This window comes from Hyperolius riggenbachi, chromosome 1 (genome assembly GCF_040937935.1).
Source record: "Hyperolius riggenbachi isolate aHypRig1 chromosome 1, aHypRig1.pri, whole genome shotgun sequence".
NCBI lineage: Eukaryota > Metazoa > Chordata > Amphibia > Anura > Hyperoliidae > Hyperolius > Hyperolius riggenbachi.
Genome location: NC_090646.1, coordinates 443,002,948 through 443,021,317, shown reverse-complemented (window position 1 = coordinate 443,021,317; position 18,370 = coordinate 443,002,948). Strand labels below are relative to the sequence as shown.

The 18,370-nt window shown below is 45.0% G+C and overlaps 1 protein-coding gene across 3 annotated transcripts in view; it reads right to left on the bottom strand.

The window, feature by feature from the left end:
* Positions 1-899: 899 nt before the first annotated feature.
* MED15 (mediator complex subunit 15) overlaps positions 900-18,370 on the bottom strand; it is a 76,061-nt gene continuing 58,590 nt past the window's right edge. For all 3 annotated transcript variants that reach the window (XM_068238265.1, XM_068238260.1, XM_068238268.1), the window contains 7 exons: positions 18,169-18,303; positions 17,392-17,455; positions 17,244-17,310; positions 15,702-15,862; positions 13,682-13,848; positions 12,327-12,425; positions 900-1,110 (listed from right to left, as the gene is read on the bottom strand). In XM_068238265.1, coding sequence (XP_068094366.1) covers positions 974-1,110; positions 12,327-12,425; positions 13,682-13,848; positions 15,702-15,862; positions 17,244-17,310; positions 17,392-17,455; positions 18,169-18,303 — 830 coding nt within the window. In that variant the 3' untranslated portion in view covers positions 900-973. The remainder of the gene's footprint in view (positions 1,111-12,326; positions 12,426-13,681; positions 13,849-15,701; positions 15,863-17,243; positions 17,311-17,391; positions 17,456-18,168; positions 18,304-18,370) is intronic.

Sequence of the window (18,370 nt, the reverse complement as noted above, 5' to 3'; positions counted from 1 at the left end):
TTCAATTTTAATTGGCAAGTCACGTAGTATGACATTTTACCTATACAATCTGTTCCTAGTATTCAGTATCTGCTGATCCTTGTACTACATAATGGGGGTAAAATTAACCAATCAAAATTGAAGATGTGTACTAGGTTTGCATGTCCAGTGCAACGAAACTGCTTATGCATGGCTTGTTCCTCTGTTTATGTATAGAGCTTACTTGCACATGCCCACTCCAAAAATGTTCATCCATGGACAACACTGGCAGCAAGTAGAAACCTATTAGACACATTTTTGTGAATGGGTATAGAAGACGTTATAATGGAACAGTGGGCTGTAGGAGGCTCCAGGAAGTTTTACCTCTACGAAGGTAAGTATCTGGATAGGGTTATTTTTTTATTTTATTTTTTATTCACTTCAGGTTACCTTTAAGCTAGGCATACTCAGGTCAAATATATGTATATGCCAAGCCAACTGATCCCTATCTGATTGGAATCTGATTAGCTAGCGATCAATTCCGAGTCAACATGGCAAACTCAATTTCAACAGATTTTAGCAGAAATCAATATCAACCGTATCGTAAGTACTGTAATGTAGCCATCTCCCACCACATGGAGATTTTCCAACAAGTCCAATCAGATATTAAAATTGATAAACTGCACAAAATCAGTTGAAAGTTAACTGATCAGATATGTTGCAACAATAGATTACAGGCAGAATTCACCAGTGATGAATCAGTCAAAAATCTATCAAAAAAGTCAATGAGTGTATGGCCAGCTTTAGTGTCCAACCTTCTAAGAGTAGGAACTATAGAGGTATGCTATGTCCCAAATGAAAAATACTTCAGACTCCCAACCTTTCTTTGCAAAGTTAGAAGTAGGTGAATTCATCTCCCAGGTAGCAAAAATCTCACACAGTTCTTTTTAACATTCAGTTTATTAGTCCCATGTACAAAGAGGACATACATAAAAAAAAAATAAAAATGAAGGCTCTATGCGGCAGAGAGGCAGGCCTGTCTAATGCTTTGAGCCCACGTGGTCAGTAACGCTGTAAGAGAGTGCTTGTCAGGAAGCTGAAGGAGTTTAGATGTCATGCAGCGATATACAGATTGTAGGAAAGGATTGGCTTCTGAAAGACAAAATGAGAGTGTCTCATAAAACCCAGTAAACAAAGCTACACCATTGTACTTTCATCCATTTTCTCACTGTTGGTAGAGTTCACTCTAAGAGAGATAGATACAGGACTGCCGAGAATTTCAGTACAAAAGAGTGGTGCATCTAACAATTCCATAAAACCCAGAGTGATTACCGAACTGGTTCCTATAATGAATACATCATTCCCACATAAGAATGTAACTTATAAGCCTGAGTTTATTTTCTACACAGAGCATTTTTCAAACTACAGTACATACATGTCCTCTCAGACAACATGGCTGCCTAAGCGTGTTGTGCATTCTGCTATGGTTGCAGTAAATGTCTGATAGCAGTGGTGTATTACTTTTGCTAATTTTAGTTAATTTTCTATGATGCTGAACATGTCAAAGCTTTTTTCAGTTATATATATTCTTATTTAAGCATTTTAAGTATCATTCTTGTCAGCGTTTATATATAATTATGTATGCTTGCCTTCTCTATGGATATAGGACAATGCAGATAGTGTGACAAAATCCATTTAACAGCACCACCCAGAAATATCAAAACAAGGTGCTCAGCTTTAATACATAAATGACCAGTATAATCCAAAATGATCATAAAATCATTTAGGCTCCCTGCACAATGCAAATCCCTTTTGCGATTCCGTTTCCGATTTTCAATTCCAATCTTCCCTGAATGCATTCAACAGAAAAAACGGATCAAAAAACGCAGCATGCAGTAAAGATTAAAAATCAGAATCGGACGTAAAAAATGATTAAAAAGCAGAATCGGAAATGCATGCAGTGTGCAAGAGGCCTTAAAAAGCTATTATAACCTGACCATATTATCTCTTCAAGACCCCAACAAAAATCTGTGCGCTTCCAAAACAAAACAGGCTTCTAAAGTGCTTAAAGAGACTCTGAAGCGAGTCTAAATTCTCTTTTTTAACCTACATTAATGTTAAGCCCCATAAGCACAGCTAAACCGCCCCTATCCCGCGACAAAACGCCCCAAATCCCCTCTCCTGTGTCGGGGAGCACTTCCTGATTGAGGTGGAGCTACAGCCATAAGCTCTGCCTCAAGCGCGTCAATCACCGCTGATCGCCGCCTCTCCCCCGCCCCTCTCATCTGCCTTCACAGAGACGGGCGGGGGATAGGCGGAGATCCGTGTGGCGATTGACGCGCATGGAGGCAGAGCTACAGCTCATAGCTCTGCCTCCAGGAAGAGCAAAATCAACCACCAAGAAAGTCGTGGATTTTGCTGGGGGGGATTTGGGGGGTATTAACCCCTCGTTTTGCCGCAGGATAGCGGTGGTTTAGCTGTCCTTATGGGGCTTAACATTAATACAGGTTAGAAAAGAGAATTGAGACTCGCTTCAGAGTCTCTTTAACCACTTCCCGACCGCCCACTACACAGGGGCGGCGGGGAAGTGGAGCCCTGCAGGACGGCCTCACCCACAGAGGCGGCAGTCCATTTAAGGGCATGGGCGGAGCGATCGCGTCATCCGTGACGCGATCCTCCGCCCGGGATCGAAGCACGGGCATTTTGTCTCCGCTCGCCGGCCACTTAGCAGAGCCGGCGAGCGGAGGAATCCGCAGGATCCACCAATCAGGGAGTATAAGGCACTTTGTTAGGTAAACAAAGTGCCTTATACGTGCTTCCTCCTCGCCTCGTGGTCTCATTGTTCCAGAGACCACCAGCGAGGAGGAAGCACTTTGTAAGTGACACTGCACGCAGCTTGATTTTGCCCACAGCCTCCCTGATCACCCACCCCAGGCCTCATACCCCCCCTGATCACCCCAGCAGACCCCTGCCCAGCACCCTTGCACCCCTGCAAAACCCCCACCCCCCCCACCTGCCACTAACTAGCGACGCTGCCCCTTAGTTTAGGTCCCTAACTGCCTCCTAGTCACCCCTGATCCCCCCTCCCTACCTTTAGATCACCCCCACACCCCATCCCAGACTACCCCCCTGTATACTGTATACATTTGTATACAGCTACATTACCCTCTGATCCCCCTCTGATCACCTGTCTATCACCTGTCCATCAGCCCTCAGCACCCCCACCCATCAGAGCAGACCCTAACTGCCCCGCGGGGGTAACCGATCACCTGCCCAGGCCCTCGATTGCCCTCGTACCCCCCTTCTGATTACATCCCCTGCTGTTTGTTTACATCTGTCCTCCCCAGCAATCACTAACTGATCTTTGATCAGTAACCCCCTGTGTCTGCCTCTCATCAGATCAGGACTCAGTCTGCCCCGTGCAGGCTCCTGATCAACCCCCCATCCCCTCAAATCGCCCTCAGACCCCCCCCCTAATCACCGTCCAAGTGCATTGTATTTGACTGTGCTGCGCTTGTATTCGATTGTGCTGCGCTTGTATTCAATTGTGGTGTAATTGTATTTGATTGCCCCGTGATCGGCTTCGATTGCCCCGTGATTGTTTGATTGCCTGAGACCCCACTTCCCGCCACACCCAACCCCACCCTCCCCCCCACCACACCCAACCCCCCCCCCCACCACCACCACCACCTCCAACCACCACCTTCCGAGTGCATCAGATTTGCTTGTGCTGTGATTGGAGTCGATTGTGCTGTAATTGTATTTGATTGTCCCGTGATCGACTTCGATTGCCCCGTGATTGTTTGATTGCCTGAGACCCCACTTCCCGCCACACCCAATCCCACCCTCCCCCATCACCTTCCGAGTGCATCAGATTTGATTGGGCTGTGATTGGAGTCGATTGTGCTGTAATTGTATTTGATTGTCCCGTGATCGGCTTCGATTGCCCCGTGATTGTTTGATTGCCTGAGACCCCACTTCCCGCCACACCCAACCCCACCCTCCCCCCCACCACACCCAACCCCACCCCCCACCACCTCCAACCACCACCTTCCGAGTGCATCAGATTTGCTTGTGCTGTGATTGGAGTCGATTGTGCTGTAATTGTATTTGATTGTCCCGTGATCGGCTTCGATTGCCCCGTGATTGTTTGATTGCCTGAGACCCCACTTCCCGCCACACCCAATCCCACCCTCCCCCCATCACCTTCCGAGTGCATCAGATCTGCTTGTGCTGTGATTGGAGTCGATTGTGCTGTAATTGGATTTGATTGTCCCGTGATTGTTTGATTGCCTCTGAGACCCCACTTCCCACCAACCCCAATACCTCTCAAATACTCCCTTTTTGCTAGGTAGGTGCTCTTTTTTTTCTGGGTAGTCTCGGAGGAAAACCCCATAAATTTAGCAATCCAAAATGGCAAGAAGGGGGCTTTCCGATGACGAGGTATACAGGTACATGGACCAGTCGGATGAGTTCTTTTGGGAAGAATCATCCGTCGAATCTTCCGGGTCCGATTTTGAACCTGTAGAAAGCAGTGGTTCCCTGACCGATACTGATGACGAGGCTATGGTCCCGGCTAGAGCCAGGCGTACCAGACCCCAAGTCGTTAGACCGCAGGTGGCGCAGGATCCGCCTCAAGGGCAGCAGGGTGGTGCTAGCGCTGTTGATAGTTTTCTTGGTGAGGCAGGCACCAGCAGCGCAGCATCTCCTGGACTTAGTGCCAGTGCTTCCGTAGACCCTGACGAAGTGGTGAGCGTCAGCATGGAAGTTGAAACTGGTACGGTGGCAAGTGCAGTAGTACCCCCGTCGCAGCCACCAACAAGAAGACGGGCCCGTAGTACCCATAGACTCCCAGAGGTGCTGGCACAACCAGATTGGCAATCCCCTGATTCCGCCGCACCCGTAGTGCCCCCTTTCAACGCCCAGTCTGGAGTCCTGGTGGCGACAGCTCATCTAGGAACGGCCCTAGACTTTTTGCAGCTGTTCATCACCCAGGTTCTCTTGGACTTAATTGTGGTTGAGACCAACCGTAAAGCCACACAATTCATCACCGAGCACCCGGAGAGCATGTATGCCCAGCCTTTCGGGTGGAAACCAGTCCAAGTTTCCGACATTAAAATCTTTTTGGCCCTTATCCTTCACTTGGGACTAATGAAACAGAATGTACTGCGGTCGTATTGGTCTACGAACCCAGTAAATCATGTTCCCTTGTACCCTGCTGCCATGTCCAGGACATGATTTGAGTCCATCCTGCGCTTCCTGCACTTCAACGACGACAAAACCTGTCATGAAAAGGGCCACCCTGCTTATGACCGGCTCCACAAAATTCGGCCCCTCATAGACCACCTGTCATCAACATTTGCAGATGCTTATATCCCTGAACAGAACATCTGCGTAGACGAGTCCCTCTTACGCTTTACCGGGCGCCTTGGCATCAAACAGTACATCCCAAGCAAGCGCGCCCGGTATGGGGTGAAACTGTATAAGCTCTGTGAAAGGGCCACAGGCTATACATGTCGTTTTAGGGTCTATGAGGGAAAAGACTCAAAATTGGAGCCGGTCGGATGCCCTGACTACCTGGGGAGCAGTGGAAAGGTTGTGTGGGACTTGGTGTCACCCTTGTTCCAGAAGGGGTACCATCTTTTTGTGGACAATTATTACACAAGTGTGGCCCTCTTTCAGCACTTAAAGTTAGAAGGAATCCGATGCTGTGGCACTGCGCGGCCTAGTCGCCAGGGCTTCCCCCAACGGCTCGTTACCACCAGACTTTTACGGGGGCAGAGGGTCGCCTTGCGTACTGAAGACCTGCTCGCGGTGAAATGGAGGGACAAGAGGGACGTTTACTTTCTGTCCACCATTCACACAGACACGACAGTCCAAATTCAACGGGCAACTGCGGTCATTGAAAAGCCCCTTGTCGTCCACGAATATAATGTCAACATGGGAGGGGTGGACTTCAATGACCAGAGGTTAGCGCCCTATTTAGTTACCCGGAAAACAAGACGCTGGTATAAGAAAGTGTCTTTTTATCTGATTCAATTGGCAGTTTACAACAGCTTTGTTCTCTACAGTAAGGCTGGGAGAACTGGATCTTTCCTCCAATTTCAGGAAGAGATCATTATGGACATCCTGTATCCAGGAGGTGCCAGGCCCCCCCCCCCAGATGCAACTAGCCGACTGCATGGAAGGCATTACGCCTATCAGCTTCCGTGTGCCCCAGGTCAACGCATCCGAAGAAAACGTTGCCGTGTCTGCAGCAGGGCTGGAACAAGGAGTGACACCGTTTATTATTGTCCCCGCTGTCCTGACCAGCCTGGTCTATGCGTAGGGCCGTGTTTTGAGAGGTACCACGAGCAGGTACACTATTAGAACCTAGGGAACTCCAGACACAGGAGTAGGCACACACTCAGTGGTCTTTCGCACATTGTCGCAGGGAGAGGAGAGGTAAGCTTGAAGACCAAACGGGTAAGCATAAAAATGGGAAGAAGGATCGGTTTCCATGCTTGATATTGCTGATCTGTCCTGGGTTGGCGATATAAGACGGCATGTTTGAATTTCCCTTGAGTGTGGACACCCCCGGTTTATATGTGATTTGGGCCTATGATGATGCTTTAATGCCACACAGAGTCATCTCTATTGGCAGGCATATTGCTGTATCCTACAGGCATAATGCTGTATACTAAAGTTCTGAGGCCCAGTCACATAAGTTGGTGGCTCACCCTGAGTGCAGGGTGGCACGGGGTGTCTCTCTCCTGAGGTTATCACTGCCATTGATGTGGAGGAAGATCTGCCATTGATGTGGAGCAAGGTATGTTTGCCGTTCATTTTTCCTTTCAGCCCAGAGTGCATTACTTGTATACCCAATATAAGGAGTATAGCAGAAACTCCTAATACTGGCCATACATGTAATGATTGCAGAGACCCTAAAATGCCAGGACAGACTCCACAAATGACCCCATTTTGGAAAGAGGACACCCTAAAGTATTATGTGAGGTGCACGGTGAGTTCATAAAAGATTTTAGTTTTTGTCACAAGTTAGCAGAATTTTTTTTTTTTTTTTTTAACAAAGTGTCATTTTCCGTTAACTTGTGACAAAAAATAAAATTTTCAATGACCTCACCATTCCCCTCATGGAATACCTTGTTGTGTATTCTTTCCAAAATGGAGTCATTTGTGGGGTTTGTTAACTGTCCTGGCAAGTGGGCGGGGTGCTAAATTTTGAGCACCCCTGTAAAGCCTAAAGGTACTCATTGGACTCTGGACCCCTTAGCGCAGTTAGGGTGCAAAAAGGTGCCACACATGTGGTATCGCCGTACTCAGGAGAAGTAGTACAATGTGTTTTGGGGTGTATTTTTACACATACCCATGCTGGGTGGGAGAAATACCTCTGTAAATGACAATCTTTTGATTTTTTTACACACAATTGTCCATTTACAGAGTTATTTCTCCCACCCAGCATGGGTATGTGTAAAAATACACCCCAAAACACATTGTACTACTTCTCCCGAGTACGGCGATACCACATGTGTGGCACTTTTTTGCACCCTAACTGCGCTAAAGGGCCCAAAGTCCAATGAGTACCTTTAGGATTTCACAGGTCATTTTGCGGAATTTGATTTCCAGACTCCTCCTCACGGTTTAGGGCCCCTAAAATGCCAGGGCAGTATAGGAACCCCACAAATGACCCCATTTTAGAAAGAAGACACCCCAAGGTATTCCGTTAGGAGTATGGTGAGTTCATAGAAGATTTTATTTTTTGTCAAAAGTTAGCGGAAAATTGATTTGTATTGTTTTTTTCACAAAGTGTCATTTTCCGCTAACTTGTGACAAAAAATAAAATCTTCTATGAACTCACCATACTCCTAACGGAATACCTTGGGGTGTCTTCTTTCTAAAATGGGGTCATTTGTGGGGTTCCTATACTGCCCTGGCATTTTAGGGGCCCTAAACCGTGAGGAGTAGTCTGGAAATCAAATTCCGCAAAATGACCTGTGAAAGCCTAAAGGTGCTCATTGGACTTTGGGCCCTTTAGCGCAGTTAGGGTGCAAAAAAGTGCCACACATGTGGTATTGCCGTACTCGGGAGAAGTAGTACAATGTGTTTTGGGGTGTATTTTTACACATACCCATGCTGGGTGGGAGAAATACCTCTGCAAATGACAATCTTTTGATTTTTTTACACACAATTGTCCATTTACAGAGATATTTCTCCCACCCAGCATGGGTATGTGTAAAAATACACCCCAAAACACATTGTACTACTTCTCCCGAGTACGGCGATACAACATGTGTGGCACTTTTTTGCACCCTAACTGCGCTAAAGGGCCCAAAGTCCAATGAGCACCTTTAGGCTTTCACAGGTCATTTTGCGGAATTTGATTTCCAGACTACTCCTCACGGTTTAGGGCCTCTAAAATGCCAGGGCAGTATAGGAACCCCACAAATGACCCCATTTTAGAAAGAAGACACCCCAAGGTATTCCGTTAGGAGTATGGTGAGTTCATAGAAGATTTTATTTTTTGTCAAAAGTTAGTGGAAAATGACACTTTGTGAAAAAAACAATAAAAATCAATTTTCCGCTAACTTTTGACAAAAAATAAAATCTTCTATGAACTCGCTATGCTACTAACGGAATACATTGGGGTGTCTTCTTTCTAAAATGGGGTCATTTGTGGGGTTCCTATACTGCCCTGGCATTTTAGGGGCCCTAAACCGTGAGGAGTAGTCTGGAAATCAAATTCCGCAAAATGACCTGTGAAATCCTAAAGGTACTCATTGGACTTTGGGCCCTTTAGCGCAGTTAGGGTGCAAAAAAGTGCCACACATGTGGTATCGCCGTACTCAGGAGAAGTAGTACAATGTGTTTTGGGGTGTATTTTTACACATACCCATGCTGGGTGGGAGAAATAACTCTGTAAATGGACAATTGTGTGTAAAAAAAATTAACAAATTGTCATTTACAGAGATATTTCTCCCACCCAGCATGGGTATGTGTAAAAATACACCCCAAAACACATTATACTACTTCTCCTGAGTACGGCAATACCACATATGTGGCACTTTTTTGCAGCCTAACTGCGCTAAGGGGTCCAAAGTCCAATGAGCACCTTTAGGCTTTACAGGGGTGCTTACAATTTAGCACCCCCCAAAATGTCAGGACAGTAAACACACCCCACAAATGACCCCATTTTGGAAAGTAGACCCTTCAAGGTATTCAGAGAGGGGCATGGTGAGTCCGTGGCAGATTTCATTTTTTTTTGGTGCAAGTTAGAAGAAATGGAAACTTTTTTTTTTTTTTTTTCGTGTCACAAAGTGTCATTTTCCGCTTACTTGTGACAAAAATTAATATCTTCTATGAACTCACTATGCCTCTCAGTGAATACTTTGGGATGTCTTCTTTCCAAAATGGGGTAATTTGGGGGGTATTTATACTATCCTGGAATTCTAGCCCCTCATGAAACATGACAGGGGGTCAGAAAAGTCAGAGATGCTTGAAAATGGGAAAATTCACTTTTTGCACCATAGTTTGTAAACGCTATAACTTTTACCCAAACCAATAAATATACGCTGAATGGGTTTTTTTTAATCAAAAACATGTTTGTCCACATTTTTCGCGCTGCATGTATACAGAAATTTTACTTTATTTGAAAACTGTCAGCACAGAAAGTTAAAAAAATCATTTTTTTGCCAAAATTCATGTCTTTTTTGCTGAATATAATAAAAAGTAAAAATCGCAGGAGCAATTAAATAGCACCAAAAGAAAGCTTTATTAGTGACAAGAAAAGGAGCCAAAATTCATTTAGGTGGTAGGTTGTATGAGCGAGCAATAAACCGTGAAAGCTGCAGTGGTCTGAATGGAAAAAAAGTGGCCGGTCCTTAAGGGGTAGAAAGCCCTAGGTCCTCAAGTGGTTAATGTCTCTCCAAAAGCGGCTATGTATAAACTGTCACAGTAGTAATTCCATCTCATATGCTGGGGTGGAGAGACCTTAGAAGACTGCAGTCCCTACAGTCCAGGCTGTGAGATGGGATAACCTCTATGCCAGTTTATAGCTGGAGACAAAATCTAATCTTTTTCAATGAGTGATTTGGCAGACGTTTCACACATTTATTTAAAGGATATCAGATGAATTAGTAACAGAAACGGGGGGAGCAGGCATACACTTATCTGTCCTGATTCTAGTCGCTTCCCATTCTCCTCTCTGCCCCCGCATTATGCCTAAAAGCCCCCTATTCGCACGACGTAGTGACGTCATACGCATAGCGTTCCTGGCCACTGGTGCGTGCGGCCCGGCCAGCGTCTGGGCAGTAAAGCCAGACTTTGGCGACCCGAAAGAGGGATCCCGTGGGGCTTTTAGGCATAATGCGCGGGGCAGAGGAGAACGTTTCTGTTACTAATTTCACATCTGCTATCCTTTAAAGTCAATTGGATCTACATTAACCACTTCCGGATTCTCGGTGCGTATATATACGCCCCTGAATCCTGAAGTTTATTCCGAGCGGCCGTTCCATGTCAGTTCACGGAGGGTGTCTCCGTGAACACCCTGCGAGCCGATCGGCGGCTCGCAGGGTAAATGTAAACACACGGGGAAGACCTTCCCCGGTGTTTACATGTATACGGCGCTGCTGCGCAGCAGCGCCGTAGAGGAGATCGGTGATCCCCGGCCTCTGATTGGCCGGGGATCACCGGCATCTGATAGGCTAAAGCCTATCCCATCAGGCGCAGGACGGAAATCCGTCCTGCGCCGCTCACAGGGGGAGGGAGAGGGAGGGAAGGAGGCCAGGAAGCGCTGCGGAGGGGGGCTTTGAAGAGCCCCCCCCCCCCAAGCGCAAGCAGCCGGCGGCGATCAGACCCCCCCCAGCAGGACATCCCCTTAGTGGGGAAAAAAGGGGGGGGGGGGGGGGGGGGGGGGAGTCTGATCGTTCACATTTGAGCCTCACCGCAAACCACTAGTGGTTTTTAATTTTTCAAATCACACATGTGATTTAGCACATGTAATCCTATGGCAGTGTTCTTACGATCGCGGGCGTTTTGCGATAATCGCAAACGCATTACCTGCAGAGTTTTGGCGGCGATTCTTGAGTGATCGCGATTAACATGTATAGAACTGCTAATTGCGATCGCTCCCAAAGCGCTACTGTGTCCAGTGATTTTTTCCGCGTTAAACGTGACAAAATCACTCCCGCAAAACGCTAGTGGTAATCGCTAGTGTTTCGCGATTTTAGGTGTGATGGCTCTGCGTCCTATAGAGCCTTCCGGCTCCTCCCTTGGTGCTCTCGTTCCTGCGCTAGCCCCCCCGGTAGCAGTATTTGACTAAATTAGTCAAATACTGCTTTCCCCGGCTGAAGGAGGCTTTAGAAGTCTTCAGGGAGCTAGACTGCTCCCGAAGATGGGTGGCTCTGTACTGCGCCTGTGCAAGCACACAGGCGCAGTACAGAGCTGTCTGTCTTCTGGAGGACTCAGCTCCCAAAGACCCCGCAGCGGGGGATTCAAACAGGAGAGCTAGTGCAGGAACGAGAGCACCGGGAGAGGAGGCAAGTATTTCCTTAGGCAAGTATCTGCTTCATTTTTTTAAAATGCAGTTCCCATTGACTTTAAGTGGTACCTGCTATCAACATAAATGGAAATAAAATCTGCAAAAAATCTAACACTGTTAATAAAGCTTCCTTCCCCTGCATACAGTGTGCGCTCATTCACAAAGACATCCGCTGATATAGTGCACTTTGTTAAGCCTTGTTGCCCAAGACAATCGTTACAGATGTTTCTGATGGCAGCTGTAAAGACATGCTGACTGGCTCTAGACATGCAGCATGTTCAGTTCTATGGAGAGAGGAAGATGAGAGGGTGGTGCCCTGCTTTAGAATCTTTTAAGAAGGACTTTATTTATTTAAATTTTTTTTGTTCCTTTATAAAAAAATAAATAAATTTGTCTAAATACATAATTTTCATAATTTTTAAGGTGCCCCATCAACAATACAATCTTGACTGTACAATCTTACACAATATATGTATTTTATTAGAAGAGTAAATGAAATGAATATACTTTGAACAGATACATAAGGTAATCCCTCATTTTACATAAGATTGTAAAATCAAGATTGAAATATTAATGGAAACCTTAAATTATGAACATCAGTTTTTTAAGTCAGATACACACAACAGTGTTGTCCCCAGAACTTTTTTCCAGCCGGGTGGCATGAAAAAGTAGCCGGGTGGGGCGAGATGAGAGAATGCAGGGCCAGTGGTTCTGTGACCGACTCTGCTTACCACATAGGAGGAGGTGAGCCGATGACAGCCGGGTGGTCATCAAAACTAGCCGGGTGGAGCACCCGGCTAAAAGAGCCTGGGGAGAACACTGCACAAGTACATACCATATTGCCGGGGATTGTTCATCCACAATGGACTCTGTTCAGGGTAATCAGCTGGAACGCTTAGCTGCAGAGGAGGCACGCTAGGAAGATTTTTATCATCTGGGTGCAAAACAGACAGTTCTATCACTTACAGCTCACAGCAGATAAAGAATGTCATGTGAAAATAAAATCTTAGAATGGTGAGCTACCAAGTAGTTTTCTGTTCCCTGATGTAAGGATTCACTACAAACTTATACGATTGCAGAATGCACAAACAGGAGAAGAATGTGGTGAGGCACTGCCATCTGCAATCATTCACGGTTTTTGGTGCAGGTCAGCCCTAAGGTTAGAGTCACACTTGAGGCCGTGGAAAACCAGCAGCATTTCCCCGCAACCAAGTCTACTTTCTTGGCAGACTGTATGAAATGGGGAATTGCATACATTTTGCAAAAAAAAAAAAAAAAAAACTGCTGCGGAAAACCACACATTACTTTCAGTGCACTAGGATTATGCATTGGGAAGCATCATGTGCGTTTTCCCATCAGTTTTCGCATTGGGCAAAATGCCAGCGATATTTAGCAAGTGTAACCATAACCTTAGGCACAGTGACTCCCAACATGTGATGAGCTAATGGGAGAACATTTGTAAAGTGCTTACCATATATACTCGCATATAAGCGACATGCTTATAAGCCGAAGTACCCACTTTTCCCTCAGAAACCAGGAAAAAGTGATTGACTCACATATAAGCCCCCTCCACAGTAGGCAGATGTGCCCCCAGTAAAAGTCAGCCTCCATAGCCAGATGTGCCCCAAGGATGATACAGCTGTGTCTCAAGGCCCCACTAGATGGCATCATAGATATGAGACACAGTGATTGCCACAAAAGAATCAATCCCAGATCATTGCACCGCTGACACATTCCTTGTACGCTCTGCTCCACAAGCCAGGGGACACAGATAGTCCTGAGCAGCGCACTCTGCACACCATGTTGCAGGGGATGGGGGGCACAGACACAGCAGGGAGCCAGTAACCAAACCTGCTCCACCATCTGCTCTGCACTACCGACTCGCATAGAAGCTGAGGGGGTAACTTTTCAGCACATTTTTTGCACTGAAAAATGCGCGAGTATATACAGTATTTTTATTACAATATGTAGATATATTTACATAGCCTACCAAACTACCCAGTTCCAAATCCAGTAACAAGGTCTAGAATACAACTTGGATAAGTGAATTATCCCTGTTAGTGCACAGAAAACCTGCATGTTTCCAGTGACACTTGATAAAACAGTCAAAGTCACATTGTGTGAGTTTTCTCTGTGATGCTCCATAGAAATATATATATATATTCCATGGTCTCCAAGACCTCTACTCACCTAATTTGCAGATAAGATGTACAGTTCCATTATTGCTACAATGAGAGGGGTCCAGGTTTATCAGGAATCTGGAGTGCAGTTTTGCAACTTCTCCTTGAAGGACATTGGGAATGGTCTGTTTCTCATCATCTTCAAACTTTCGCTTTCGTGGAGCAACCGTCTGAGCTCTAAGTAAAACAAATCAAAGCTTGCATCAAGTATTTCTGTACAAAATGGTGCTGGCTACTGTAGTGGCCAACCTGCAATACCCCACAAAGACATTTTCAAACCCAGCACACTTTTCTTGTACACCTCATACTACTTAATAGGGTACCGCAGGCCACCACTTGCATTCCTCTAAAACGCAAACACTCATAGTGCATTATTCAAGGACAATACACCAAGTCAAGCAAATTATTCCTTTATGCAAGACAGAGGTTTACCGCAAAATACTGTTTTACAGCACACTGAAACACTGACCTGCTGCGTGATTTAAAGTAATCCTGAAAAAAAATAGATACTTACCTATGGAGAGGTAAGGCCGGAGAGGTAAGGCACTGCATTGCGATCCATCCCGCCCAACTGGTGAAATTCAGCGACCAAACACATCTTTGACCCTCCTTGGGCAGCCTTCAGAAGTACTTGCAGCCTGAGTGCTTCCAAAGTTGTCACACCTGTGCAAGCCTGGTTCAATACATAAGCGCTCCTCTTTGGAAGTACTTGGGAACACAAACACTTCCGAAGGCTGCCCAAGGAAGGATGAAGAAGTATTCGACCGACCATGTAGGTGGAAGGACTTCACCAGGAAACAGAGCTGAAACAATGGGACAGAGAAGAGACCGGGAAAGCCCTGTGTAATTCAGAGCCTTGCCTCTACGTAGGTCAATATTGATGTCTAAAGTTAGTGTGGTGTCTCTACGCTATTAAATTCTTTTATGAGATTTTTTTTGATTGGTCGCGCTGTGCTGCGGTCGTGATTAATTTGCCAACCACCTCTTTACTACTTGCTGCTGTTGTGTTTATAATTCATATGTTACTGTTATGTTTTTACATGCCTTTTTGTTTTCAATAAAGGCTGATTTTTTATTTTTTTTTAAACCTTGGCTTTGGGTTTACTGTAATACTCCTGATAATCAGTCATATTGTGTTAACATTGTCTAAAAAAAAAAATAATAATAATAAATGCAATATAAATGCATTTAACCCAAAAATGTACACTCTCCAGCTAGGTTTCCTCAAAGTAATCTCTTGCAAGCATTTATTATAAATGGCACAGAAAAAAAAAAAAAAAAAGCAGATGATGTTTGGAAAATGCAAACATAACAAGGCAGTCACTAAAACCAGACAACGGTCTCTTATTTGGACACTTGATATAGCTGGATCAGGGCTGGATTGTCCATAAGGCCCTGTAGGCATGTGCCTACAGGAGCCTTGTGTGAGAGAGGCGGCCCCTCCTCAGAACACAGACCTCAGGAACTCACAGTCTAATCCCTGCCTCGCATCACTGACCGCAGGCACTTACAACCGAATCCTTGTCTCATGTCACTAAGGATGATATGAAACAGTGATTAGAGTGTAAGATTCTAATGCTGGGCATACACGGCGCGATAGTTCTTATCAATCGAGCTACTGATGGCTCGATTGATAATATCCGACGTGTCCAATCACTGCGGCATATCGATACCGCACTCGATCCCAACGGGCGGACAATGCAGAAAACAAAGCGCTGATAAGGAAGCGCCCACATGGACGAGCGGGAATCGATCTGCGCGGACGAGCGGTGACGCCCCGGCATCGAGCCACTGGCTCGATTCTGGCGCATTATCTCAACGTGTATGCCCAGCACTAGGACAGCTAGTGACATAAGGCAGGAATTAGCATTCAGAATGTTTTTACTTGGGGGTGTGGCCTGTGTTCAGAGGTGGAGTTTAGGGCACCAGAACGCCTGTGCCTACAGGCCTCTAAGTTGTAAATCCAGCCCTGAGCTGGATCAAGGATTTAGGACAACACAGAGATCTCGGAGCAATTAAAATTAGCTTACGTGATAGGCTGCCCATGAATAGCAGTCATAGCTGGTACAAATGTCCGGTATAGGGAGTGGTTAAAAACAGGTGACCTTATATTCGCCAAGACTGCATCCAACAGAGGTTGATAGAGGTACTGCTGCTTTGTGGATGGGACAGTTGGTGGAGGAGGTGTGGGCTGTGAGGAAAAGAAAAAAACAATCCTAAATAATTAATCATGGCTTGTCATTGCTTTGGAACTGTACACAATATACTATGGATCAAATGCTTTATTAGAAGGTCACTGGCCAGAAATGGCTGCACCCAGGATGACTCTTTCGTGAAGAGGAAAGGTGCCCATACAGACGATTTTTCAAAAAGATTCCCAACAGTTTTGAATTTTGATTGATACTTGGGATCAATTTTTAGTCAAAATCGTTTAGACAGGAAATAAAATCAATCAGGACAGGAACGAGAGTATATTGACAGCACACAGAATTGCATCAAACAGCACAATGCTGCAGTTTGATCAATTTGCAATAGATTCCCTGCTGGAATCTATTGAACATTGATAAGCTGTGTTGTAGGAATCGATTCCTCTCTGAATTTCTTCCAATCACAGAGGAATATAAGTGGCAAAAAATATGTGTATGGCCAGCTGAAGACTGCACGCGGGAGATGGTGCAACATAAAACGGCTGCACTTGAGGAGTTGATGATCCACCTGTGACATGGGGAGGGTTGCTAGGGACTACTGTATTAATTAATCCAGGCAGTAATCCCCATTCTAGGTGAACCTTAGTGCATCATCCATGTTCATGCCAAAAGAAATGAAATTACATGGCAGTGAGTCTGAAGCTACTAGACAATAAATCGTCCTTAGGCTTCTTTTACACTGCAAAACGCAATTCCGATTTCTACTAGATGCTAGCAAAATAGGAAATTGCTTGTAGTGTAAAAGTGGCATAAATCCTTGCGTTAAATAACTGAAAACTTCCTACTGTTATTGGAAGAGTCTGCAGTCCTAAAACATAGCCTATAGTGAGACTTGCTAAAAGTTAGTAACCACACTGAAAGGGACACCACAACTGCTATACATTGCTTATTTACTTGCAAGCACTTTTTACCCAAGATTTGTGTTCACAGATGAAGTTTTGTGGTGCAGCTGCGGAAAAATGCAGCAGGTTGGCATTTTGCATTTGCAGTCCAGCGGGTGCATCTGTGTTTCATTTGACAATATAAATGCATCCTATTGATAACATAGGGTGCATTTACCGTCCATTTTTGCGTTTAACTGCACATTGTTAAACGCAGCGTTTTTCACTTCAGTGTGAATGGTCCATTATATGGGTAATGAAACAATCTTACCTCTGGTGGGAGGTTTGATGATAAATTATTGACACAGGAAAAGACAACACGTTTCGTGGGACCTGCCTGCTTCCTCAGGTGTACAACGGTGTCTTATGCAGCTGCACGCACAGACTGGGAGCATCCACTGCATACTACATTGGGACGCCTCCTCCTATTCCGTAAACAGCATAAAGGAGCACATATTGCTGGATGATTTACATGACATCTTACCACAGCCATGTCATTCTTCAGCTTCTCCAGGGCAATTTCACATTTTTGCAGAGTCTTCAGTGGGCACCTAAATATGGGAACAGCACAAAGTGAGTTACTGTAAAGAAAACATCAGGAAAAAGGAATGGTACAGGATGCAAATACACACCTCTTTGAAGGATCTGTTAGGATGTCCAAGAGGCTTTTCATTTTACTTAGATCTTTCTTGCGATCTGAAAATAAATGTTACAAATATGATGGTGAAGTTATAAATGTTTCATTTTTATGTGGCGGATATCTGCTGAATAATAACGTACATATGAAACTTGCAGAAGTATGATATGCAGTGGGATATTGGTTAGTGAGTGGGTTTCTCTTCCTGTGGTTAACACTTTTTTGGCGAGTGGTTTTTAGTTTGGTGTGCTAGATCTGCATTTATTTGCATTCGATTTACTGGCATCCACAGAGCTGGAACAGCTTGAAAAAGAGGAACCATAGTGACATATTGTAGAATGTAGACAATTATTTAGGATAACTATTTTTACCATAATTATGCCAATTTCAGAAATGTTTTTGATATTTATATAATGCAGTATATTGGTAACCCCAGCCCCCAGCGATGTGTAGCCTGGACTATGATGTCAAGTAGCCCTCTGCCCCAGAGCACTCTGGGAAATTGGGTGATGTTCTGCTCTTTACTGGGGAAGGGGGGGGGGGGGGGGGTCAGGGTGAGGTAAGATTTTACTATGGGCAAACACTGACTAAATAATTGATACATATTGCAAAAAATAATTATTAATTATGCCCAGTAAAGTTCCTCTTTAATATTGGCAATCCCTGACATGTTTGCTTTACCCAGTTGAATTCCTAGCCTTGAAGACTGAGCTGTGTGTGGCTGTGTGCATATACACGTCCACTATGGAGGTAGTAGAAGAGAACAATTCACCTTCATTCTTATCAATCTTGTTGATCATGCGTCGTAAAGGTTCTATGTATTTGGAAAGTTGTTTCAGCTTCTCCAGGTATTGCTGTTCTTCTGACTGGTTGTTGCTTGCAGGACTCATCATAGAATTTGGATTGCCTTAATGGTAAACAGTGACACAGTAAATAAACATCTTATAGCTTAATTCCCAGAGAAAAAAAAAAAA